Genomic DNA, 27,891 nt, shown 5'->3' with positions numbered 1-27,891 from the left:
ATAAACAGTGCAGCGAGCAACACTGTCATTATTTTTGACCCCTGTTAGGCAGGAGTACACTTTAGTGTAGTCTGGGGTAAAGTACCTTTTATATTTTCTTTTTTTGGAACACTCTGCCATGGCACTGCAGGACACTAAACTGAACTGATGGACAATGAAAGAGAGAGAGAGAGAGGGGTCGACTGTAAAGCCCGCCCACAGAGAAAACTGATAGGTCTACTTAGCACAAAGAGAGACCAATCAGGATGCTCTCTCTGTCACTCTCTTGGTGTGTGTGTGTGTCTCTCTCTCTCCCTCCCCCTCTCTTGCTCGTTCGCTCTCAAAAAAAAATCAAGCTCCAGGATATTCTCCCTCCCTCCCCCTCTCTTGCTCGTTCGCTCTCAAAAAAAAATCAAGCTCCAGGATATTGTATATAATTTGCAGGCATCAGGGAACTGCTATCAATATGCAGGAGACCCCCAGAACTTCTGGGAGAGGTGGAATGTCTGGCATTCTGGCCTCACAATCTACCTCATTATGATCCTGCACTTTCCCTGTAACTCTTACACATTGTTATTGTTTTACTTTGTCTTCCCTCAATGTACTCTGTAATGACTGTGCGCAAAAGAAGCTTTACACTTTATCATGTACGCGTGACACTAATAAACCAATACCAATATTTTCAATAAGTTTAAATAAATTTATTACTTTTGTTAGCAAATGGTTTAGCAGTAACTAAGGGATCATTTGTGTCAAATATGCCTGGATAACAATGTAGATTCCTTAGTAAAACAGCATTGATCTTCAGCACATATGCAAGGGTTTCTTTCCAAGCTTCAATAGGTAAAAGTATTATGATGTACAGAATCTCCATGTTGTTTTCACTTAATTTATAAACCATTTCCCCCCCCCCAGGAGCAAACAAGATTATCCATCATTGTGGAGAGCCAGTCCATTATGATTTTCATGTATTTATAAACTTGAGCAGGAATAGGTGGCCCACAGTGTGGTGAAGACCAATCAAAAATTGACACTATGATGGTAATCTAATATCACAAAGTATGTGGAATGAAGAATATCAATTAAAAGATTCAAGTAATATCATTTTAATGATTACAAGAGCTGATTTGTAAGCAGTCAGTGATTAATCTGCTGGTTATGGAGTCCTTATTTAGTAGTGCAATGGTTAGCACAACACTTTACAGTACCAGTGACCCGGTTCATTTCATGCCACTGCCAGTAAGGAGTTTGTATGTTTTCCCTGTGACTGCGTGGGTTTCCTCTGGGTGCTCAGCCTTCCTCCCACAATCCAAAGACATGCCAGTTGATAGGTTAATTGGTCATTGTAAATTGTCCTGTGCTAAGGCCAGGATTAAACCGGGGATTGTTGGACGGTGCAGCTTGAAAGGACGGAAGGGTCTATTCCGCACTATATCTCAATATATAAATAAATAAACAAACAAACAAATAGCTGTGGGAGATAGAGCAATTTAGAAATGGAATGGTCACGGTGATTGTTTTCAATAATTGCTCTTTGCTTGGTGTTAGACATCCTGCCAACAGGCTCTGGAGTTCTGATTCCCTTCATCAGAGTCTGCCTGGTTTTCTCTTCTACAATGACGTTGAAAACTTTTCTCTTTGACCAAATAGGGACCGAATGGACTTTGAGAAACTTGCAGAGATATGTGGTGGAGAGTATATTGACAGACAGCATCACTGCTTGGTATGGAAATACCAATGCCCCTGGAAGGAAAATACTACAGTAGAGGATATAGCCCAGTACATCACAGTTAAATCCCTCCTCACCACTAAGCCCATCTACACAGAGCATTACCGCAGGAAAGCAGCATTCATCAGCCTTCTTGTTGCTGCCATCAGGAAGAAGGTACAGGAGCTTCACGATTCAGGAACATCAGGCTCTTGAAACAAAGAGGGTAACTTCACTTGTCCCATCACTGAGATGTTCCCACAAACTATAGACTGACTTTCAAGGATTCTTCATCTCAAGTTCTTGATATTTATAGCTAATTTATTATTATTTTTTCTTTATTTTTGTATTTGCACAGTTTGTTGACATTTGCACACTGGTTGAACACCCAAGTTGGTGCAGCTTTTCATTGATTCTATTATGGTTATTGGATTTATGCAGTATGCCTGCATAAAAATGACTGTCAGGCTTGGATATGATGACATACATGTACTTTGATATTAAATTTACTCTGAACCTTGAAGATACTGGAATCTGGAGCAACTCACAAGCTGCTGGAGAAAGTAAGAGAAACAAAAAAAAACCTAATCTTTTAGACAAGGTGAATGGTCTTGATCTGAAACGAGAACTGTCCATTTCTTGCTGTACGTGCTGTTTGACTCGCTGAATTCTCACTGAACACTGTTCACTGTGAGTTCACTGAACACCAGTGGCTTTGTGTTGCTTTTTAAAGGAACAATAGAAGTAAAGGTTGTTGAAATTTACATGAGGTGAGTCGGTTTTAACAAAACAACCAAAGTTAAACCAACAAAGTAAAATAAGCATAGAGCAGGTTAAAGGTTGTCACAACCTTGTGGACCAAAGAGCTTGTACTGTGCTGTACTGTTCTAAGAAACAATATTTTAAAAATTTTACATGAAAATTATTATGAAGTATACAGCTGCAAAAAATACGCAGCTCCTTGGAAGAAAAAGAAGCTATTCAGTTTTCATTTAAACATAAGACATACGAGTAAAATTAGGCCATTCAGCCCATTGAGTCTTCTCTGCCATTCCATCATGGCTGATCTATTATCCTTCCCAACCCCATTCTCCTGCATTCTCCCCAGAACCTTAGACATTCTTACTAATTGTGAACCTGTCAACCTCTGCTTTAAGTATACCTAATGACTTGGCCTGAAATGCGTGGGAAAACAATGTTTGTGATCAAATCCAGTCAATATTATTAACCTAAATAAAGGAAACTGCAGCAACACACACAAAATGCCGGTGGAACGCAGCAGGCCAGGCAGCATCTATAGGGAGAAGCACAGTCGACGTTTCGGGCTGAGACCTTCGTCAGGACCTGCATTAGTTTTGTCAGCACTGAGTAAAATGGAGGACCAGTGGGCTGGATGAAGTGGGAGGAAGGGAATGGAGAAGGAATCCACCGTTCACTGCTATCCTTACGACGTGTTGCAAAAACATTTGCAGATTTTTGATTTTCTGATGAGATGGTGCAACAAAGAGGCTTTTCCAATTCTGCAGTAAATATCGTCCTTCCATTGCGTTTAAGCCACTTTCAACCCATTCTAGAGAAATACATTTCTGGTTCTCTTCTTTGCTGTTTATAGCCACACTCTCCCCATTAACTCTGTGGTAGAACTTGGAATTCAGGAGTTTCAATAAGTCACATGATGTAGAAAAAACCTGAGCACTAATGATTTTTCCAGTAAAAGAACCAATATTATGTAAATGTGAGTCATAAATGATGTTAAGAATTGTATTCACTCTCACTTTAGTAGGCTTCACCATGACTTTCTGCAAAGCCTCCAGCAGAGGTTGGATCTGAAAAAAATCAGCCTCTCTATTCAGAAGATCCAGCTCTTGGAAATCATATGGAAGGTCCAACTGTGATGTGCGAAGGAAATTTAGGATGTAGCGAAACATGTTTCCATCCCTATCGATGAAGCAGTTTCCTTGTAAATCTTTTTTAATGGGCAACGTCCCACCAAACATTAAACCGAGCATTGAGTCTGGATAGCGAGTTAAAGTTGTCAAAGAAGTGGTGTACAAGCTTCCCCCTACGTTCAGCGTTACTGGCTCAGACATGGCGAGGCCCTTATCTTAAATTTCTGCAAGGAAAAAGTAAAATATGGGATCCAAAATGTAAGCTTAAGTTTAAAATAAAACTGCAGTTGTTGCAAAGTCCTAGACTGTTACATTCCGTCACACCCTTACAACATGTCAATGGGAGATACAGATTAAAGCTGGCTCCATTAAGTCTGCAAGCAGCTTAAACTTAAAATGCACTTGCGCAAATAAAGTAACAGATTTTCTCCTTAAATCGAGAGATTTGTATTCCATACCTAACAAAACACGGGATTTCCAGACAATCTTAGTAACTTTCAATTGCCAGATTGCTTTTGGGTACACGATGCCTTATTTTGCAGCATAGAAAAAAAAATGAAAAATTACCCAGTTTGAAAGGTGCCCCTTCATTATGGAATTTCAAAACAAGTAGTGTTAGCATAAATAATGCTGCTGTTTCCACAAAAATATATCTAACTTGTTTAAAAATGCTTAATTATTCTACATCTATCACTGAAACATAATAGCATTACATACATATCATTCAAGGACTTTTACAATAGACAAAAATACTATTTAGCAAATTCAGGCAGAAATTACCGTCTTACTACTACAGAGTATTTGGCCAAATGGTTAATAAACCTGAAGAAAATAACAGTATAGCGAAAGACTCTTTAATCAGAACTTGTTTGCTGTGTCAGCCTGATGCTTTGAAGAGTAAGTGAAAATTATAGTATGAACTTAAACAAGCTATAAAATAATACTAGACTTACATAGATATTTAAGCAAATTGCTTTATGTTTAAAGAACTTTTTAAAGTCCATTAAATCAAGGTAAAAAGGAATCCTCTAAAGTACAGAATTAGGAACAAAGTATTGAAAAGAATTTTATTCAAAGGCTACAAAAGGTATTAAGGTAGGAATATCTCGGACCACAAAATCATGCATTTGAATTTTTTTCAACTACATCCATTAAAACACTACCAAAATTTCCAGAATATTCTGTATTTAGTTGTTTTAAAAGTGCAACAAAAACATGGTCACACCCAGAATGCTAAGTTTTAAACACCTGTTTAAAGATTGTCTCTCTCCTGTGACTATTCAAATGTGTTAGGTTCTCTCACAGCCAACTCTTGGGAACAATCACCCAGTCACCAAATCTAACAGAAGGCTTAGTGGAAGATGTGAAGGATTCTGAGAAAGGTACAGTGCAATACAGGAATTCTAAACCTTACCTTCAATTCAAAGGAGTGCACAGAACAGGCTTCTTAGAAAGGTAGGTTTATTAATCCCATAATGCACTTCAGTTAGTTATTTCTAAACACACCTGATGAACAGGAATTGCAACGTGACGTGTGACACCTGCGTAAGGTTTAGGCTAATCACTAGCAAACATTTACTAATTTCCTGATCAAAACCTTGTGCAATAAAAACATCCCACAAGCTGGCCACGCAGCAGCTGTGGCCAGAAAAACGGAAACCTTTCTGATTGAAGACCTGTCTTCAGGCGCAGGAAAAGTTAGAGAGCAGGCACAGGGTGGAGAGAACACAGAGGATGTCTGTGATAGGGGGAGCAGCAAAAAGCGACAGAAAGGCACAATTGGTGGCAGTGTCTGCTGAGAGAAGATCTTGAAGGCTTATTAGTTGCAGCTGCTCTATCTAGGACTTGGCATTGAATTCAAGAATTTCAAACAACCAGCCTTTTCAGATGATGCCAACACTGGCCAGTTATGATGAAAGACCTTCAACCTTTCACATGCTGAGTATCTCTAGTATTCCTATTTTATTTTAAAATTTCCCATCAATTACAACGTATCTTGCAGTTCCAGCAATTTTCTCTCTTTTATATACATTCATTTCTCTCTAATTAAATCTCCTTCTGACAGAGCAGCTGCAATTAGCAACCCTTCACCAATCTTGTCATACCTGACATTGTCTCGATTGCTCTCCCCGTCGCAGACATTTTTTTGTTCTCTCCACCTTCTTCGATTTCTAATTCTATCTACTTTTGATGAAAGCTTATCAACATGAAACATTAATTCATCTTTCCCTTCACGGATGAGATCTAATCTGATGAGTATTTCCAGCATTTTGTTTATATTTCAGCCAATACAGATCTTGATCTTGTGATGAGCCTGAATTCAGTGCATGACAAGAGTTTACAATGTAACGTCATCTCCCAGACACAAACTAGGACTCGAGATCATGGTTTGAAGGTGAAAGGTGAAATGTTTAAGGGAAACATGAGGGGGAACTTCTTCACTCAGAGGGTGGTGAGAGTGTGGAACGAGCTGTCAGAAGAAGTGTTGGATGTGGGATTGATTTCAATACAGGTGTCCCCCCCGCCCACCTTTTACAAGGGTAGAGCATTCCTATGAAACCTTTCTTAAGCCGAAATGGCATAAAGCGAAGAACCATTAATTTATATGGGAAAAATTTTCGTAAAAGCAGAAATCCTCTTTGTAATGCGAAAACAGGTTACTAATGTAGGTGTTTTGTAAAAAAGCAAAGTGGCATAAAGCAAACATTCGTAAAGTGGGGGACACCTGTATTTAAGAGGTTTGGATAATTACATGATGGGGGGGGGGGTATGGAGGGCTATGGTCCAAGTGCAGTTTGATTGGACTAAGCAGAACTATAATTTGGCATAGACTAGATGGGCCAAATGGCCTCTTTCTGTGCCACAGGACTCTGTGCCAAACACTAAAAAGGCTCTGATATAAATATAACAATCCTAACTGAAGTTTGTACAAAGAGGTTTAAGATTATCTGGTGAAGGTAGCCTCACCCTGCCTGGGTTTGATGACGCAAGAAGTGGAACTTGGTGCTGTAAAAAATGAATTTTATTTACTTTTCACAAACTTTAGGCAATGTTATCAATGCTCTAAGCCTACCTCAAATTAACTTGACTTCTGAGTGTCAACAACGCCTTTACTTTCTCAAGCTGAAAGTTTAACTCCTCAGTAAAGGGCTTCAGATAACACGCAGCCACATTTCGCGAAATTCACTCATGGGATGAATCGTTCAGTGACACACCCACAAGAGTGGATCCCAGAAGCAGCTTCAAATTAGGTAATTCACATTGCTCAAATACATTCAATTAACTTGCCTGAACAGATGAAATGGTGTCATTATTTATGTCCCCTTTCACACGTTACAATGATTGCCTTGTACAAGGAAGTTAACACCGCAGAACTCAGAACAGCAAATTAACTCGAAAACGCAGTTGCCTTATGGAAACATATTGCAACTTGCTGCCCCCTGCTGGTCGACTGGTTGCAAATACTAAAACAATTCAAGAAAATACTGCAGGAACCTGAAAATAACAAAAACACTCGGTAGGATAAGCAACCTGTGGAGAATCTCTGGTACCAATAGATTAGTAACTTCGTGGTTTGTGAAAGACCACGAATCGTTTTTTCATTACAAAGAGTCAAAGGAGAATTATCAAATCGACATTGAGACAAAGAGGAGAATTAAAATCGGGTTTAAAATCACTAGCATAACCGGGAGGGTAACAGAGGGAGCATCAAAATTCTTGGTCAAGGGAATTGGTTTAAGGAGCATCCTCGATGAGACAACAGACAGTAAGTGCAGGAGTAGGCCATTCGGCCCTTCTAGCCAGCACCACCATTCGATGTGATCATGGCTGATCATACACAATCAGTACCCCCTTCCTGCCCTCTCCCCATATCCCTTGACCCCGCTATCAATAAGAGCTCTATCTAACTCTCTCTTGAATGCATCCAGAGACTTGGCCTCCACTGCCTTCTGGGGCAGAGCATTCCACATATCCACCACTCTCTGGGTGAAAAAGTTTTTCTGCATCTCTGTTCTAAATGGCCTACCCTTTATTCTTAAACCGTGGCCTCTAGTTCTGGACTCACCCATCAACGGGAACATCCTTCCTGCCTCCAGCGTGTCCAATCCCTTAATAATCTTGTTTCAATCAGATCCCCTCTCATCCTTCTAAATTCCAGTGTATACAAGCCCAGTCGCTCCAATCTTTCAACATATGACAGTCCCGCCATTCCGGGAATTAACCTTGTGAACCTATGCTGCACTCCCTCAATAGCAAGAATGTCCTTCCTCAAATTTGGAGACCAAAACTGTACACAATACTCCAGGTGGGGTCTCACCAGGGCCCTGTACAGCCGCAGAAGGACCTCTTTACTCCTATACTCAATTCCTCTTGTTATAAAAGCCAGCATGCCATTAGCTTTCTTCACTGCCTGCTGTACCTGTATACTTGCTTTCATTGACTGATGTACAAGAACACCTAGATCTCATTGTCCTTCCCCTTTTCCTAACTTGACTCAATTTAGATAGTAATCTGCCTTCCTGTTCTTGCCACCAAAGTGGATAACCTCACATTTATCCACATTAAACTGCATCTGCCATACATTTGCCCACTCACCCAACCTGTCCAAGTCACCCTGCATTCTCATAACATTCTCCTGACATTTCACACTGCCACCCAGTTTTGTGTCATTGGCAAATTTGCTAATGTTACTTTTAATGCCTTCATCTAAATCATTAATGTATATTGTAAACAGCTGCGGTCCCAGCACCGAACCTCGCGGTACCCCACTGGTCACAGTCTGCCCTTCCGAAAGGGATCCGTTAATCGCTACTCTTTGTTTCCTGTCAGCCAGCCAATTTTCAATCCATGTCAGTACTCTGCCCCCAATACCATGTGCCCTAATTTTGCCCACTAATCTCCTATGTGGGACTTCATCAAAAGCTTTCTGGAAGTCCAGATACACTACATCCACGGCTCTCCTTTGTCCATTTTCATTTGCTCTTAGTAGAAAACAAAAAAGTTTGAGAAGGAAATTTCAAGAGCTTGGGAGGCATGGTTACTAAAGTGGGTAAAGAAAGCGGGGAAGACACAAAAGGCGGAGGAAAACGTGATTTTTGTAAAGATCTATGGTGGAAGCACATTGCAAAGGCAAGGAGGGCAAACTCTTGGAGTGAATGCTCTTGGAGTGGAGTTATTAACGACCTGGTTGTGGGGGTAGAAGGGTGGGCTGGCAAGTTTGCAGATGACACAAAGGTTGGTGGTGTTGCGGATAGTGTTGAGGATTGTTGAAGATTGCAGAGAGACATTGATAGGATGCAGAAGTGGCTGAGAAGTGGCAGATGGAGTTCAACCCAGAGAAGTGTGAGGTGGTACACTTTGGAAGGACAAACTCCAAGGCAGAGTACAAAGTAAATGGCAGGATACTTGGTAGTGCGGAGGAGCAGAGGGATCTGGGGATACATGTCCACAGACCCATGAAACTTGCCTCACAGGTAGATAGGGTAGTTAAGAAAGCTTATGGGGTGTTAGCTTTCAAAAGTCGAGGAATAGAGTTTAAGAGTTGCGAGGTAATGATGCAGCTCATAAAACTCTGGTTAGGCCACACTTGGAGTACTGTGTCCAGTTCGGGTCGCCTCACTATAGGAAGGATGTGGAAGCATTGGAAAGGGTATAGTGGAGATTTACCAGGATGCTGCCTGGTTTGGAGAGTGTGCATTATGATCAGAGATTAAGGGAGCTAGGGCTTTACTCTCTGGAGAGGAGGATGAGAGGGGACATGATAGAGGTATGCAAGGTGTTAAGAGGAATGGATAAAGTGGACAGCCAATGCCTCTTCCCCAGGGCACCACTGCTCAATACAAGAGGACATGGCTTTAAGGTAAGGGGAGGGAAGTTCAAGGGGGATATTAGAGGAAGGTTTTTTACTCAGAGAGTGGTTGGTGCGTGGAATGCACTGCCTGAGTCAGTGGTGGAGGCCGATACACTAGTGAAATTTAAGAGACTACTAGACAGGGTAATGGAGGAATTTAAGGTGGGGGGTTATATGGGAGGCAGGGTTTAAGTGTCAGCACAGCATTATGGGTTGAAGGGCCTGTACTGTGCTGTACTATTCTATCTTCTATGTTCTAATACAGCGTCCTCCCCTCCATGCAATACAGCACTCACCAATTATCAACCAAAAGAGTGCAGTCAATGTTTCAGGCCAAGACCCTTCAGCAGGACTGGAGAAAAAAAGACGGGGAGTCAGAGTTACAACGTGGGGAGAAACACAAGGTGAGAGGTGAAACCGGGGGGGGGGGGGTGTGGGGCAGGATTAAGTAAGGAACTGGGAAGTTGATTGGTGAAAGAGATACAGGACTGGAGAAGGGGGAATCTGATAGGAGAGGACAGAAGGCCATGAAAGAATGAAGAGTAGGAGGAGCACCAGAGGGAGGTGATGGGCAGGTAAGGAGATAGAGAGAGGGAAATGGGAATGGGGATTGGTGAAGGGTGAGGGGCAATTACCAGAAGTTCAAGACATCAATGATCATGCCATCAGGTTGGAGGCTGCCCAGACGGAATATAAGGTGTTGTTCCTCTAAACTGAGTGTGGCCTCATCGTGGCAGTAGAGGAGGCCATGAATGGACATTTCAGAATGGGAATGGGAATGGGTGGCCTCTTAGAGATCTGGCTTTTTCTAGTAGATGGAGCGTAGGTGCTCAGTGAAGTGCTTTCTCAATCTGCGTCAGTCTCACCGATATACAAGAGGCCACACTGGGAGCACCAGACACAGTAGATGACCATAACAGACTCACAGGTCAAGTGTCGCCTCACTGGGAAGGACTGTTTGGGACTCTGAATGGAGGTGAGGGAGGAGGTCTAGGGGCAGGTGTAGCACTTGTTCTGCTTGCAAGGGTAAGTGCCAGGTGGGAGATCAGTGGGAGGGATGAATGGACAAGGAAGTCGCGTAGGGAGCGATCCCCGGGGAAAGCAGAAAGTGGGAGGGAGGGAAAGATGTGCTTTGTGGTTGGGACCCTGTTGGAGATGGCAGAAGTTCCGGAGAATTATGTGCCCAATGTGGAGGCTGGTGGAGTGGTAGGTGAGGACAAGGGGAACCCTATCCCTGGTGGGGTGGCAAGAGGATGGGGTGAGGGCAGACATGCACAAAATGGAAGAGATGCGGTTGAGGGCAGTGTTGATGGTGGAGAAGGGAAGCCCCTTTCTTTGAAGGAGGACATCTGGAATGAACAGCCTCATCCTGAGAGCAGATGTGGTGGAAACAGGGGAATTGAGAGAAGTGGGCATTTTTACATGTAACAGGGTGAGAGTCAATGGGTTTATTACAGACATCAGTCTTTAAGCTGTCTCCAGAGACAGTCATTGAGAGAATGAGAAAGGGGGAGGGAGGTGTCAAAAATGGACTGCGTAAATTTGAAGACAGTGTGGAAGTTGGAGGCAAAGTTGATGAAGTCAATGTAGCAATCATCAATGCAGCATAGGAAAAGTTAGGGAGTGACACCAGTGTAGGCTTGGAACATAGACTGTTCCATGTAGCCAACAAAAAGGCATGCAGAGCTGGGACATATGAGTGTCTTTTGTGTGAAGGAAGTGGGAGGAGCCAAAAGAGAAATTATTGAAAGTGAGGGCAAGTTCCGCTAGATGGAGGAGAGTGGTGGTGGAGGGGAACTGGTTGGGTCTGGGGTCCAGAAAGAAACAAAGAGCTTTGAGGCCTTCCTGGTAGGGGATGGAGGTGTATAGGGACTGGACATCCATAGTGAAAATAAAGATACTCAGGGCCATGGAACTTGAAATTATTGAAAAGATCAAGAGTGTGTGAAGTGTCACGGATGTGGATAGGAAAGGACTGAACCAGGGGGATAAACCTGAGTCGATGCCTGTAGAAATGAGCTCAGTGGGGCAGGAACAAGCAGAAATAATGGGCCTACCTGGACAGACAAGATTGTGGATCTTGAGTAGGAGGTAGAAACGGGAGGAGTGAGGTGCACAAACAATGAGGTTGGTGGCAGTGGATGGGTGATCCCCTGAGATAACAAGGTCAGTGATTGAGTGGGAGACCATTGCCTGGCACTCCTTGGTGGGATCCCGTTAGATGGGTAAGGAAGAGGAAGTGTGTGTTTTTTTTTCCAAACACGATTCCTCGCAGAACCCCTACCGACCTTTTATAGAACTCCGGTTGAGAAAACTTGGGGTAGATACCTGTAGTTAGAATCTCTTTTCCAGAGCAGAACTTTAAGGTGAGAGGGGGCAATTTTTTTTCTAGTGAGTGGTAGGTCCCCAGGACACACTCCCACAGCTTGCAGTGAAGGCAGACACAATGGTGGTGTCCGACAGACACATTACATGAAGAGAATGGACAGAGATGAATTATGTACCTGCGCTGTTTGATTTGGGAACATATCTACCTGTTTTCATCCTCACTTTGGAGACTCGTTCTGATATATAAAAGGGAATATATTTAAAGGCATTAGATCATCACCTGGCCTGGTACAATTAAATACAATATGGATTTTCAAATATACCATTGAGGGGTCTAGGTTTTAGTACATTAAAAAAAAGATATGGAGGGGTTTCAATACATTAATCAGATTTTAAAATTAATGCATTGGGTACAGGGATCCTGCACATAAAATAGACAGAGGTGCCTATTTAACCCATGATTATCACATTTCAGAATCTTCCTAAATCAACTACAACTCAGCATTCAATACCATCATCACCTCAAAACTAATCAATAAGCACCAAGACCTACCTCCTTGTTCAATTGGATCCTGGGTTTCCTCACTTGTAGAGCCCAGTCAGTTTGGATTGGTAGCAACATCTTCTGCACGAGCTCCATCAGCACAGTCTGAGTGCTTAGCCCCCTGCTCTACTCGCTTTACACCTATGTCTGTGTGGTTAAGAACAGCTCCAACACCATATTCAAGTTTGCTGATAACACCTCTGTTGTGGGTCATATCGAAGCTGGTGACGAATCATCATACAGGAGGGAGATTAAAACTTTGGCCGAGTGGTGTCATAACAACACTCTCTCAGTCAACATCAGAAAGACCAAGGAGCTGATTGTAGACTTCAGGAGAGGGAAACCAGAGGACCTTGAGCCAGTCCTCCTTGGAAAATTGGAGGTGGAAAGGGTTAACAACTTTAAATTCCTGGGTGTTGCTATTTCAAAGGATCTGTCCTGGGCCCAACATGTAAATACAATTGCGAATAAAGCACAGTAGCACCTCTACTTCCTTAGGAGTCTGCGGAGATTCAGCATGACATCTAACACTGACAAACCCCTATAGGTGTGTAGTGGAACGTGTACTGATTGACTGCATCATGGTCTGGTATGGAAACACCAACACCTTTGAATAGGAAATTGTACAAAAAGTAGTGGATTCAGCCCAGTACATCATGGGTAAAGCCATCAACCATTGAGCAAATCCATGTGAAACGCTGTTGTAGGAAAGCAGCATCCATCATCAGAGATCCTCACCACCCAGGCCATAATCTCTTCTCACTGCTGCCATTAGGTAGAAGGTACAAGGGTCTCAGGGCTCACACCACCAGGTTCAAGAACAGTTACAACCCCTCAAACATCAGGGTGTTGTTTACACACTTTGTTGTCTTCTGCACTCTGGTTGATCTCTCATTGATCCTATTATAGTTATTAATATATAGGCTTACTGAGTATGTCCACTGGAAAATGAATCTCAGGGTTGTATATGGTAACATATGTACTTTGGTAATAAAATTTTCTTTGAATGATTCCTTAGGACATAAGAGCAGAATGGTGTCCCTTTGCATCTTCTCCGCCATTCCATCATGGCTGATTTATTCTCTCTCTCAATCCCATTCTACTACCTTCTCTCTGTAACCCTTGACACACTTACTAATCAAGAACCTATCGATTGCCACTTCAAATGCATCTAATAATTTGGCCTCCACAGCTGTCAGTGGAAACGAGCACCCTCTGGCTAAAGAAATTCCTCATTTCTGTTCTAAAGGGACATCCTTGAATTCTGAGGCTATGTCCTCTGATCCTAGGCTCCTCCATTATAGGAAACATATACTCTTTCTGGGCCTTTCAATATTCCCCGAGCCATCAAACGTTCCTCATATGTTAACCCTTTCATGCCTGGGATAATTCTTGTGAATCACCTCTGGTCCTCTCCAATGCCAGCATATCCTTTCTTAGATAAGGGGGCGAAAACAGTATTCTAAGTGAAGTATGACAAGGTCGTATAAAGCCTCAGTATTACATCCTTGCTTTTACATTCTAGCCCTCAGAAAATGAGTTTTATCACCACTATCCTGGATTAAATGGTACTTTTCACTATTAAATTAATTTGTGAAACGAGTGTCTCGGTCAAGGACAGTGTTCGCTGCCCTTCCCCACAGGCCTTAAAGAAGATGCTGAACTGCTACTGGGATAAATGAAGTCTCATACTACTTTAAGGCAAAGTGTGATCTCCCACCTACCCAAGTCTCTGAGGATGGAGTTAATCACCTTCGGGGGTCTCTCCACAATGACTTACTGAGTTACTGCAATACATTGAGGACAGCACACAGTTAATAGTGACACTTCTGTACGACATTATTATGTGCTGAATAAATGCATTTTATTATGAACAAGGTATAAATTTAATATGAGGAAAAGGCAAACTGGTGAGGAAGTTTTATTTTACATTGGGAGTATGGTACCAGAATAGTGGAGTCATGGTTAGAACTTACAAAAAAAAAATTATATTACTTCCACAGCAAGCAAATGGAACTAATTCAAAAGCACAGAGCATAATTCTCTGCTCCAAACTTTATCTTCTGATCTCCCTGCTTTGTCATCTTGGAGTAAAACAGCATAGAAACAGACCATTCAGCCCATCCTGTCCATGCTGACTGCCTATTAAGATAATCCCATTTGCTCCTGTTTGGCCATATCCCTCTAAACCCCTCCTATGTATGTAACTCTCCAAGTGTTTTTTGAATGTTGTTATTTCTCCCTCTACTTTGCGATGTTCTATGTTAGGTTGCCCATTTGATTACTAATTGGATCAGCACCACTTTGTGGGCTGAAGGGTCTGTCCCTGTGCTATACTGTTCAATGTTCTATGTCTCCTTCAAATCCTTCCCTTCTGACAATGTTTTTCTCTCACTTAGTTTTCCTATTTCCCTTGGTCAATATAGAGTCACACAACAATTGTATAGGAGGCGTTTGGATGTCATGTTAGTACAAGCTCAATGCAAAAATCAGAATCAGGTTTAATAATACTGGCATATATCATGAAATCTGTTGTTTTACGGCAGCAATACATAATAAAAATTATTAGAAGTACAGTGTGTTCTGGATAATTGGGCCATCAGTAAGTTGGAGCAACCACTTACTTGGGATAACACTTAAAGAACAAAAACTAATTGAAAAAATAGTTGGATGTCCTTAGTTTATTTAGATTATACCACTTAACTGGGGCAGGAGACTGTTGCCAGTTTCTAACTTGCATCGATTGTGTATACCTGCATCGCTCATCGACACAACAGAGCAAACAGTTTTGAATAGCACCAGTTGCATCTGTTTGTGTTCAAGAAGCAGTGATTTATGTCACTGATTATTGGCGAGAAATCAGTAACAAGTTAACTTAGAACTTACTTTGCTCACTGCGGTTTCAAGCATTCAGGCTTGGAGATGACAGAAATGGCCGGGAGTGAAAATGAAATGATTTCACTATTTCAGCAAATTGGGAATTACATTGAAAGTATTAAAATGTTACAATGAAAATGAAGATTTGGAGGATTCAATTGTCAAAAGCATTGCATAAAGGCAGTCCTTTTTCTGCACTACACATCTACACTGATTTTGTTCATTTACAGTCTATCAGGAGAGTACTGTAGCGTACTGGCTGAATTCCTCCATCAATAACTATAAAGAACTGATACTCAGCTTTACAATACTGTTGTAGTGTTTGTTCTGTATTTCATTTAAATACCTAATTTGTTACTCAATTAAATAGGTTTATAGATGAATTAAATAAGCAGCACAAAATGAGAGGAAAAGATACTGTCAGGGCCACAGGATAGGGATGGGCAAGTGTTCAGCTAGCTGCTCCACAAGGTTTACTCATCTCTACGCTGAGCTGAGGCTGTGGGTAATGAGCTCCAAGACTGGCTACGATGATGACTGGCTTCATGGCTGCACACTCACTTCTGTGACATTCAGTTCTGAACATTGTTTGCTTACTTTTATTGTATTCATTTGTATTTTTTTCTACACATTCAAAGTTCAAAGTAAGTTTATTATCAAAGTACATACCTGTCCCCATATACAGCCCCGAGATATTTTTTCTTGTGGGCATACTCAACAAATCTATAGACTAGAAACTATAACAGAATCAACAAAAGGCCGCTCAACTTGTGGATTCAATCAGAGTGCAGAAGTCTCCGAACTGTGCAAATGCAATAAGAAACAATAATATAAATAAATAAGCAATAAATATCAAGAATAAGAGATGAAGAGTATTTGAAAGTGAGTCCATTGGTTGTGAGAACATTTCAATGATGGGGCAGTTGAGTGGTTATCCCCTTTGTTCAGAGACTGATGGTTGAGGGGTAGCAACTATTCCTAAACCTGGCGGTACAAATCCTAAGGCTCTTGTATCTTCTTCCGATGGCAGCAGTGAGACGAGAACATGGGTGTCCCTGATGGTGGAAGTTGCTTTCCTGTGACAATGCTCCATAGAGATGGGCTCAGTGGTTGGGAGGTCTTTACCTGTGATGGACCGGGCCATATCCATTACTTTTTGTAGAATTTTCCATTCAGGGAATTGGTTTTTCCATACTAGGCTCTCATGCAGCCAGTCAATATACTCTATAGGAGTTTGACAAAGTTTTGGATGTCATCCCGAATCATCGCAGACTCCAAAGGAATTAGACGTGCTTCCATGCTTTCTTCATAATTGCGCACATGCTCGACCCAGGACAGGTCCTCTGAAATAATAACACCTAGGAATTTAAACTCTCTCCACCTCCGGTCCTCCAATGAGGATTGACTCATGGACTACTGGTTTCCTTTGCCTGAAATCTATAGTCAGATCCTTGGTCTTGCTGACATTGAATGAAAGGTTGCTGTTATGGCACTACTCAGCCAGATTTTCAATCTCCTCCTGTGTGGTGATTTATCACAATCATTGATTCAGCCTACGGCAGCAAACTTGAACATGGCATTGAAGCTGTACTTAGCCACATGGTCATAAGTGTAAAGTAAGTAGAGTTGGGTGTTCGACAATCTTTTTTTAAAAATTGGTACTATTGGGTTTCCTTGTTTTGTGGCTGCCTGTAAGGAGACGAATCTCAAGGCTGTATAATGTATACATACTTTGATAATAAAAGTACTTTGAACTTCAGTCATTTTCAACACTCAAGTAAACAAGATGTTCGTTTTCACAATCCAGAAGATTGTGTATATTTCTGAGATGATCTTCCTTTTAAATTGCAGAAATATTTCAGCACAAATTTAATTTCTTCAGTGATCCAGAATGGGATTTTAAATCTCTGGATTAATGTTCGAGGGCTCTGTAAAAATACTCCAGAAGTGTGGTATCTGCAATAAATTGGCAATGCTGTAAATACATAGAGACCAAGACAGCATAATTCCAAAAATTTCCAATTTTAATTTAAAATTAAGCACCCTGTTTCTATTCACACTGACAAAACCCTGACAGATGCTGGAAATCCAAAGCAACACACACAAAATGCTGGAGGAACTCAGCAGGGCAGGCAGCATCTATGGGATAGCAGCATCTCAGCCTGAAAAATCAACTGTTTACTTTTTTCCATAGATGCTGCCTGGTCTGCTGAGTGCCACCAGCATTTTGTGTGTGCAGTTACACTTAGTGCCCACTTTATTAGGTACACTTGTACCTTGCTAATTAATGCAAATATCTAAACAACCAATCATCTGGCAGCAAATCAACAAATAATATGACCTAAATAACTTTGACTGTGGAATGGCTGTTGGTGCCAGACAGGGTGTTTTGAGTATCTCAGCAACTGCTGGTCCCCTGGGATTTTCATGCACAACAATCTGTAGAGTTTACAGAAAATGGAGTAAAAAAACAAAAGAAAAACGAGTGAGCGGCAGTTCTTTGAGCAAAAGTGTCTTGTTAATGAGTGAGGTTAGAAGAGAATGGCCAGACTGGTTCAAGCTGACGGGATGGAGACAGTAACTCAGATAACCACTTGTTACAACAGTGAAGAGGAGCCTCTTTGAACACACAATGCATTGAACCTTGAAGTGGATGGATGACAGAGACAGAAGGTCAAATCAGGTTCATTCCTGTACCCAATAAAGTGGCCATTGAGTGTATTTTCATATTTAATTTAATAAAGTGGAGTATAAAAGAGAAAATATTTTGGTAAAATTCATCTTTGCGTAAGAGTTATAAAACAGAACAAACTTTCTCCAGATTCAAGCTAACAGCTTGTAGTTTCAGCTGTATTAAATTCAAGACTATCCAGTTGTACAGTGTATCCTCTACAATCATTCAGACCAAAAATTACATAATTGCTGTAACTTGCTCACAAAGTAAATTCCATTTATTATGGAGTATGCTATCCTGGGTACAAACCCTTAAGTGGGAATTTGCCAAAACCATCGTTTCAGTGGGACAAAACTTGCTGCCAAGGAGGTCGGTGGCCAGCTGGTCACACATTTCTGATGGCAGCCAGTCAGACAAGACATCAATGTTACAGGTTTCAATCCGGCCACGGTTTATGTTCATACTCAGTTTAACTTCTGCCCTCGATAAGTTATGGTCCACAGAGAAGGTGTGACAGACACTAAATGTGGGTGTTCTTCCATAGATCCAGTCCCAGCTTTTAAGCTCTTGTGTAAACTTGTCAACTCCTGGTAGCACCAAAGTGTCTTTGGGATCAATGTGCAAGATTTGGTTTTGGAGGCCATGGCGCCTTGAGTACTCGGCTGCGATAGCGTCCATCAAGGTGTCGCAAGTGAGAGTGGGATCCTCTTCCTGGAGGTTTTTCACAATGGCCGGTATACTAGGGGTAGCATTGCTTTTCAGACCCCGATGAGGAGTGCAGAGCACAGAGGACAATAGCGAGCTATCTGAATTACACAGCAAGGTGCAATGGTGGTAAGCAGTGGTCCTTCCGATCTTGGAGGCTGTCCCCGAGATCTTGAAGGCACGGTTGAGCAGCAGATCCAGCCTGTCTGTGGCCATGATGTCCAAGTGAGGTCGAATCCTCCTCAGGGCAGAGATGATCAGTTCCAGGTTGCCGCGCCTGTCGTATCGCTTCTTGGAGGTAAAGAAGGTCACGTTAATGTTGCCCAGGTCGTGGTAGACAGTGCCTCCCCCGCTTCTCCTGCGGCTGAGCTGAACGTCCTTGTGCCTCATCAGCTTCAGGTTGCATTCTTGCCAGGGGTTCTGGTGGCGGCCGATGACCACGGCCGGGCTATTCCTCCACAGCAGGAGCACCTCCCGGTCCTGGGGCTGCACGCACTGGTGCAGCCAGTCCTCCAGCCCCAGGTTCTCGTAGACATCGGTGGATAGGGACTTCAGGACGAGGGCGCCGGCCTTAGGGTCTTGCAAAGCGGTCAGGGTGGTGCACCGAGCAGGGGAGAGCCCTCTCCATGCTGCTCGGAGTCCGGCATGCAAGTAGGGCATCAGGCGCCAAGCGGGGGTGTTAGCACGCAGGGAGCAGACCGAACTGTGAGGCGAATTCCCTCACCTGATCCTCTCTCCAGTGCTTCCACTGCAACCGCCCTTCGTTTCGCTTTGACCCTTCAGCAGCGTCTCTTCCCGCAATAGTGCCGAGGGCGGACATTTCGCCCACGCTCGGCGCCATCTACACGCGGGAGTACCGCGCAACACCCTGCGGATGTTATACAGGCAATTCCTGGTCGAGGTGGATTCTGGGATAGCTCCACCTCCATTACTGTAGCCGAAAAACAGGCAAATCCGACAGTTAGGTCAGAATCAGAATCCTGCTTATTATCACTGACGTAAGTCGTAAAATACGTTCTTTTGCAGCAGTACTATAGATCAAAACATAGATAAATTACAATAAATTACAAAAAACGAACAAATGAAAAGTACAAAAGAGGAACTGCGAGGTAAGTGTTGATAGGTTCATGGACCATTCAGAAATCTGATAGCAAAGGGAAAGAAGTTGCTCATGAAACGTTGTGAGGATCTTCAAGCTTCTTTATCTCCTTCTTGATGGTAGTAATGAGAAGAGAATCCTGGCTGATGACAGTCCTTAATGTTGGCTGTTGCCTTCTTGAGGCACTGACTTGTGAACATGTCCTCAATAGTGTGGGGAAGCTTGTGAGTGATGGAGAAGTCTAAAAACCTCTGCAGCCTCTTTCGATCCTGGGCATTGGACCCTCCATATAAGACAGTGATGCCACCTGTCAGAATGCTCTCCACAGCACATCTGTAGAAATATTCTAGAGATAGCATGAGGCACAAGATACCACAAGTTCTGGGATCTGGAGCAATGTACAACATACTGAAGGACATCAGCAGATCTATGGAGAGAAACAGACATTTTACCTTTTAGTTCTGGAAGTCCAGAGAAACAGTCTTAACCTAAAATGTCAGCATCAGAATCAGATTTATTATCGCTGTCTGATAGGATTTGAAATTACAGTGTAAGACATCAAATTAGTATAAATTACAAAATAACTGAATAATGTAAAAATTGTATTAATGAAGTAATGTTCCTGAGTTGACTGTCCATTTCTCTCCATAGATGCTGCCTGATTTGCTGAGTTCCTCTAGTGTGCTGTGTGAGCAGAAAACACACTGGCTTAGGGGAAGGGAAGAAATAAAGAGGAAAAGGTACAAGTTACTAATTAAAAAATTGCAACAATATGAGTACTGGAAACAGAAGCTTGGGTACACACAAGAGTGCAGATCCTGGCAACTGTGGCAAAAAAACTGATGACAAGCTCCATATTTTGCCTGAGGCATAAAGATTGAATTCTCCAATTTCAGTTAACCTTCTCCCACTGTGTCACTTTCTCTCTCCTCCTGGTCTATCCTCACACACCAAACTCCCAGTCTCTCTTCTCCCACCCCCCACATTTCCCAAGTCCCTGACCCTGTTTCTTTCCCAACCATATAGCCTTCCAACTGAGTTCCCTCTCCAACTCTTCCAACCCAGTCCCCTCACCAACTCTTCCAACTGGATCCCACTCACACATTCTTTCAACTGAGTTCCCTCTCCAAACATTCGAACCGAGTTCCCTCTCCAACTCTTCCAGCTGGATTCCCTCTCTCACATTTTTCAACCCTTCCAGCTGTGTCCCCTCTCCAACTCTTCTGACCGGGTCATCTCTCTCACACTCTTCCAGCTGTGCCCCCTCTCCAACGTTTCCAACTGGGACCCTTCTATCACACTCTTCCAGCTGTGCCCCCTCTCCAACGTTTCCAACTGGGACCCTTCTATCACACTCTTCCAGCTGTGCCCCCTCTCCAATTTTTGCAGCTGTCCCCTCTCTCACACTCTTCCAGCTGTGCCCCCTCTCCAACTTTTCCAAGTGGGATCCTTCTATCACACTCCTCCAGCTGTGACAATCTCCAACTCTTCCAACCAGGTCTCCTCTCCTAATCTTTCATCTGAGTGTCCCCTCTCCAACACTTCCAACTGGATCTCTTCTCCAACTCTTCTATCTGGGTGTACTCTCTCACACTTACCCAACTGAATTCCCTCTCCAAATCTTCCAACTGGGTTCACTCGCCCCACTGTTCCCATCTGCCTACACCACCTTCTGTATTTAGTTCCATGATCCACTTTCCTTCTGTAATAGGTTCCATCATCTGCAGCCCTTTATTACCTCCACGTGACACCTGCCAGCCTCTGTTGCTATTTCCACTTTTCCTTTCTCCCTCCAGTCCCCCCCATCTGAGCCCTACACCATGCCCTCACCTCTTCGCACTGGCTATTTCCCTCCTACTTCTCAGATGAAGGGTCTTGTCCCAAAATGTTGACTGTCTGTCTCCCTTTACTAATGCTGCTCCATCCACTGTGCTCCCAAATATTAACTAGCCTCAGTTCTGGCCTTGTTTTCTCAGAGGGAATATAGAGGGCTAGTTTCAATGGGTAAATCCACATAGACTATCACAAACACATTATAATAACCATTGCCTACTGTTAATATTTTAAGACAAATTTCTGATGTTGAAGTCTGACTTTTAGTGAACAATTTAAAGCTACATTCAGTGGCCATTTTATTAAATACCTCCAGTACCTAATAAAGCAGCCACTGAGTGTATCTTCATGGTCCTCTGCTGCTGTAGCCCACCCACTTCAAGGTTTGCCATGTTGTGCATTCAGAGATGTTCTTCTGCACACTTCTGTAGTAATACTTGGTCATTTGAGTTACGGTCACCTTCCATCAGCTCAAACCAGTGTGGCCATTCTCTTCTAGCCTCTCCTCTCCCATTAATCAGGTGTTTTTGTCTACAGAACTGCCACCAACTAGATGATTCTTTGTTTTTGCTCTGTAAACTCTAGAGACTGTTGTGCGTGGAAATTCCAGGAGATCAGCAGTTTCTGAGATACTCAAACCACCCCGTCTGGCACCAACAATCATTCCATGGTCAAAGTCACTCAGATCACATTTCTTCCCCATTCTGAACAACAACTGAATCTCTTGACCATATATGCATGTTTTAGTCATTGAGTTGCTGCCACATGATTGGTTGATTAGATTGACTGATTTGCATGATTGAACAGGTGTACCTAATAAAGTGGTCACTGTGTGAAAATTTCCTGCAGGGAAGTTGATAGAATTAGGTGTAGATTTTTTTTGTTACAGTATATTCTATGGAACCTTTTTTGTTCACATGATATGGACATAGCTGGCAAGGCAAGCATTTATGATCCTTCTATATTTCCCCCAAAGCAGGTGAAAATCAATCATATTGTTGAGTCTGCAATCATAGGTAGTCTGCTTTGCAGGCCAGTCACTCTGCAAAGTATACACTGCACTTGGAATCACGGGAGACAGAAGAAGGCGACCCATTCCTACCGTCACAGACGCAGCAGAGAAAGTGTCAAGGTGGCTCTGGATAAAGAGGGCAGATCAGTGGGTTGCTGCTAGGGCACAGGCTGGAGTCTGATCAACCCCAGTTGGGTTGCCTGGGCGAGGGTGTATGATATTGAAAGACCTGAAACACCTGACGACCCCAGGTAACATCTCTGACGATGTGCCCTAGCTTAGCATCATGCGGATATTTCCGTAAGAAAAGAATGTGCCATGTAGGCAAGGCAGATACCTTCCCTAAATTCTAGATGAGCTTTTGTGACAATTGGCTCATTTAATGACCATGAATACTGATTTTACATGTATAATGAAGGGTAATCTTTTACAATTTCAATTACATTTCTTATTGAATATGAAGACACATTTTTCTAACACATATCAGAAGTAAAATAAAAATGCTTTGGATTATTAATATTCATAGTCCCATTGTCATGGTCTCAGATTTATGATGACTGAATAATTAATACAATATTCTTATTAAGACTATTGAGAGAATGTTATTGTTGCTTATCCCAATATTTACAACTAAACCACTTGAATTAATCGATCCCTTCCAAAGTGATGCATTGAATAGGATTTTGTCTTCTGTCTCTTATGTTGCTGAGCAACCATTCTGCTTTGAGACATAAAAGCATTGTCAGAAATTCAGCATCAATAATGCTTAGAAAAATCTCAACAAATGTTCATAAGATGAATTGAGAAGGGTCTTCTAAAATAATCTATCATTATTTTTCTTTAGAGAATCAAGCAAACAATTTGTTATTTCATGTAAACTTGCAGTTTTTAAAATCATCAATAGATTTACCTTGCAAACACGAGGAAATCTGCAGATGCTGGAAATTCAAACAACAACACACACAAAATGCTGGTGGGACACAGCAGGCCAGGCAGCATCTATAAGGAGAAGCACTGTCGACGTTTCAGGCCGAGACCCTTCATCAGGATTCACCAGCATTTTGTGTTTGTTGTTGAATAGATTTACCTTATTAAACTCTACTGTATCTGTGTTAACATCTAAAAATATAGTGAATGCTCACAGGTACTTTAGAGTGAAAGGTGAAATAGTTAAGGGGTATCTGAGAGACAGCTCCTTCACCCAAAGGGTTTTGCAAGTGCAGAAATGACCTACCGGGGAAAGTGATAGATGTGGGTTTAATTCCAAAATTTAAGAGAATTTCAGATATGCATGTAAATGGACGGGGTTTACAGGGATATGTTGCAGGTGCAGGTGGATGGGACAAAGCAGATTAGGTTGGAATGGACTAGATGGGCCAAAGATCCTGTTTCTGTGCTGTAATATTCTATTATTCTATTCCTCTGTATTGTCAGGCTAAGATCTCAGCAGTTTCTGAGATAGTCAAACCAGGCACCACCAATCATTCCACTGTCAAGGTCACTTAGGTCACATTTCTTCCCCATTCTGATGTTGGGTCTGAACAACAACTGAACTTCTTGATCATGCCTGCATGTTTTATGTATTGAGTTGCTGCCACATGATTGGCTGATTGGCAGGTGTATAGGTGCTTCTGATAAAGTGGCCACTGAGTGTAAATTTAAATACTATGTAATTATGCTTCCCGACCTGCAGAATATTTCTATCATTTTGTTTTTAACATCAAATTTCCACCACGTGCAGGATTATGCTGTCAGGCTACTCAAAAGGAGTTTGTGTAACCTTACATTGTCGCTTAATGTTTTCACAATTTTATCAATGCATTGGAGAGCACATCCTCTGAACTACAATCTTGTACATCAATGACAGGTAAGTTACTGGAGGGCAAGACAGGAAAGCATTTAGGAAAGTTAAACCAGGGCAGGATTTACACTGTAAACACCAGGCCCCTGGGGAGTGTTATAGAACTGAGATACCCAGGGTAGAAGTACAGTACTGTGCAGAAGTCTTGGGCTCATATATATAGTGAGGGTGCCCAAGACTTTTGCACAATACTGTCACTTCTATTTACTGCTTGCAGTGTACAATTTACAATAAGAACTGATGACAGGTTCTTGTTTGAATTGATATCTACTATATTCACATGCATCTAGAATACTCCCTAACAGCAAGCATAAAAGGCAACGAGCTCACCAGGGAGTGAACCTCATTGCCATTTACAGTACTGTAGATATAGCATTCTTGTTTTCATCTGACAAAGCGCTGAGTATTAGACTTGGTGTATCGTGTTGCAACTGTATAGGATGTTGGTGATACTTCAGCTGGAATTTTGTGTGCCTTTCTGGCCACCAAACTACGTACAGGAAGCAGGTGATTAAGGAAGAGGGGGATGCCAAAAAGATTCACAAGGGTGCTGCCAAGACTAGTCTCTCCTTAAGTTACAAGTAGAGACTATTTGTCCTGGAATGTAGATGAGGGGTGTGCTTACATTTGTTTCTAAACTCCTGAGGAGCATAGTCCTTTTCCCAGGGTAGGGGAGTCAAAAACTAGAGCACATAGGTTTAATGTGAGTGAGGAAAGATTTAAAAGGGTCCAGAGGAGTAAGTTTTTCACACAGGTGATAGAAGACATGTAGAAAGATCTGCTAGAGAAAGTGGTTGTGAAGGATACAGTTACAGTGTTTAGAGGAAATTTTCACATGTTCATGGATAGGAAAAGATCAGAGAGATATGGACCTGATATATGCAAATTGGACTCAGTCAGAAAGGCCTCATGGCTGGCATAGACATGTTGGGCTGAAGGGCCTTTTTCTGTGCTCTGTAACTCTATGACCATGACTCCAATCAAATGGAAAGAGCAAACTCCCTTGAAATGAATGAGTTAACAGTATCAATAGAAATAAAAGAATCAAAAAAAATTCCTTCAGATCCATCAACCAGTTAAAGTTGAGAGGCTATAAAGGTTGTTTTAAAGGGGAAATGTCTCAGTAGTTGTAGGAAGGAATAGTCTTCTGCGTTTGATGTTTAGGTGAATTGCAGAGAGGAATGTGTGCGTCAATGTACTATTCTTTATCCATCATATTAAAAATAAAAGCGGTTTCAATGCTCAAGATTCAAAGTAAATTTATTATCAAAGTACAACATGTACAACCATGAGGTTCATTTTCTAAACACTTAGGCTCCATTTATTCTGTATAACAGAAGCATTGCAATGCAGACACCATGCATTCAAAGCTGGAACCATATTTTCTGATGTGTCATGTATTTGATTTCCCCTGTGCTTTGTTCTTGATGAGAACACTCCTACAACAGAGCCAATCTTTCGGTTGACAGGTCTACAAACAACCATTATATCAATATACATCAGCAGTTACTCACAACCTGGACTCATTACTTTTCTTTCTATTTCTCTTTCTTAGACCATAAAACCATAAGACATGGGGGTGAAATTAGGCCATTTGGCCCACCATTCCGCCATGGCTGATTATTGTCCCGCTCAATCCCCTTCCGGTAAGATGGCAGTGCGCCCAGACACGGTGACCACTTCGGGTTCAATCAAAGGTGTGCTTGTTCATCCTGTACGTCTCTTTCACGATCACAAATCGCTGCTGGAAACCAAGAACGTCAATAATGCAGGACCATCCCATCGACGAACTCCTTGATAGTGATGGAGCTGGACTTACTGCGTCCAATTGTGTCACGGCCTGGACTTGTTGCATACTGTTGTGCCGAGATGGTGTACGGTCCAAAAAAAGCTGTGAGTGATTGTCTTGGATGCTTTCATTGTTATCGCAAAACCCTGTTGGACATTAGTGACACAGAGTTCAGTTCACTGGTTCATTGGTGTGATCAATGGGGGAGTTGTGTTGCCTTGGTTGTTGCGTGGATAAAGCTCCCATGCCTCAGAGTTGCCAGTTGTGGTCACCAGAGCTGACTGGATTTTGTACTGGGTTGACAGCAGGCACCTACCATTGGTGCTGATCTCTGATGCTTATTCAGTGCTGCCCTCTGGTGTTCACTTGGTGGAAGAACTAGCATGACAGCTCAGGGACTTGAGTTATACAGTATATCTTTTTCTCTTTATGACTGCATGTTTTCTAAAATTGTTGCCATATATGCTATTTATGCTGCGTGCTGTGTGCTGTTGGTAACGTGTTTTGGTATTTGGCCCCAGAGGAATGCTGTTTCATTTGGCTATGTTCATGTACAGTTGCATGATAATTAAACCTGAAACTTGTGTTGTCCCCATGACTTGCGATGCCCTTTCTAATCAAGAACCTATCAATCTCTGCTTTAATTATACCCAATGACTTGGCCTCCACAGCAGTCCTTGGCAATGAATTCCACAGATTCTACCCCCTCTGGATAAAGAAATTCCTTCTCATCTCTTTTCTAAAGGGACATCCCTGTACTCCAAGTCTTGCCTTCTGGCCCTAGACTCCCTTACTATAGGAGACACCATCTCCATGTTCACTTTGCCTAGGCCTTTCAATATTTGATAGGTTTCAACAAGATCCCAAGTCCCTTTCCATCTCTGGTTTTTGAATTTTCTCCCTGCCTTTATTCCTACTACAGAAGTGCATGACCATACAATTCCCTGTACTATATTCCATCTGCCACTTCCTTGGCCACTCTTCTAATCTGCTTTCTCAACACCACCTGCCCCTCCACTGATCTTTGAATCATCTGCAAACTTGGCCACAAAGCCCTAAATTCCATCACCCAGATCACCGACATATAGCATTGAAAGAAATGGCCCCAATACCGACTCCTGCAGAACCCCTTTCTTCTTTTCTCCTACTTCAGAAACTACTCTTTCCATTTCTCATACTTCTCTTTCTATCTCAGTATTATTTATTTACTTTATTTATTATTATTGTCTTTTTTGTATTTGCACAGTTTGTCATCTTTTGCATATTGGTTGTTTGTCAGTATTTTTTGTGTGCAGTTTTGATTGATTCTATTATATGTTCTACTGTGAATGCCTGCAAGGAAATGAATCTCACAGTATATATGGAGACATATATATACATTGACAATAATTTACTTTGACTTTCTATTTGGCAATCTCATTCATCTTAAGATATAGGAGCAGAAAAGGCCATTTAGCCCATTGAGTCTACTCCGTCATTTCATCATGGCTGATCCATTTCCTTCTCAGCCCCAATCTCCTGCCTTCTCTCTGTATCCCTTCACACCTTGACTAATCAAGAATCTATCAACCTCTGCCTTAAATATCCCCAATGACTTGGCCTCCACAGCTGCCTGTGGCAATGGATTCCATAGTTTCACCACTCTCTGACTAAAGAAATTCCTCCTCATTTCTGTTCCAAATGGACATCCCTCCAACGTCAACATGCTACTAATCCAGGGGTTTCAAAACTTTTTTAAGCCA

General features: G+C 42.2%; 3 protein-coding genes across 7 annotated transcripts in view; all 3 read right to left on the bottom strand.

Moving 5' to 3' along the window:
• The window catches only part of alg8 (ALG8 alpha-1,3-glucosyltransferase), a 65,791-nt gene that overhangs the window by 29,773 nt on the left and 8,127 nt on the right, over window positions 1-27,891 (bottom strand). The gene's annotated exons all lie outside the window — the stretch shown is intronic.
• The window catches only part of LOC132391121 (BTB/POZ domain-containing protein KCTD21-like), a 63,756-nt gene continuing 36,529 nt past the window's right edge, over window positions 665-27,891 (bottom strand). The window contains exons 1-2 of one of the 4 annotated variants that reach the window (XM_059963928.1): window positions 12,309-12,528; window positions 665-3,800 (exon numbers count right to left, since the gene is read on the bottom strand). In XM_059963928.1, the coding sequence (XP_059819911.1) occupies window positions 3,046-3,777 (732 nt within the window). In that variant the 5' untranslated portion in view covers window positions 3,778-3,800; window positions 12,309-12,528 and the 3' untranslated portion in view covers window positions 665-3,045. Of the gene's footprint in view, window positions 3,801-4,990; window positions 6,830-6,864; window positions 7,424-12,308; window positions 12,529-27,891 lie in introns of those variants that run through there. The other 3 variants (XM_059963927.1, XM_059963929.1, XM_059963930.1) reach the window with 3 other exon arrangements.
• On the bottom strand, window positions 12,960-19,396 carry lipt1 (lipoyltransferase 1). The gene has a single exon (XM_059963926.1). The coding sequence runs from the start codon at window positions 19,213-19,215 to the stop codon at window positions 18,088-18,090; it is 1,128 nt and encodes a 375-aa protein (XP_059819909.1). The 5' UTR covers window positions 19,216-19,396; the 3' UTR covers window positions 12,960-18,087.

The sequence above is a fragment of the Hypanus sabinus genome, chromosome 3 (assembly GCF_030144855.1).
Source record: "Hypanus sabinus isolate sHypSab1 chromosome 3, sHypSab1.hap1, whole genome shotgun sequence".
Classification (NCBI taxonomy): domain Eukaryota; kingdom Metazoa; phylum Chordata; class Chondrichthyes; order Myliobatiformes; family Dasyatidae; genus Hypanus; species Hypanus sabinus.
Note: the sequence above shows the minus strand (reverse complement) of the source record. Positions and strands in the feature narration are given on the sequence as shown.

Bases quoted from the DNA above. Each gene is read 5' to 3' on its own strand.
- lipt1 (XM_059963926.1), bottom strand. From the start codon at position 19,215: ATGCCCTACTTGCATGCCGGACTCCGAGCAGCATGGAGAGGGCTCTCC.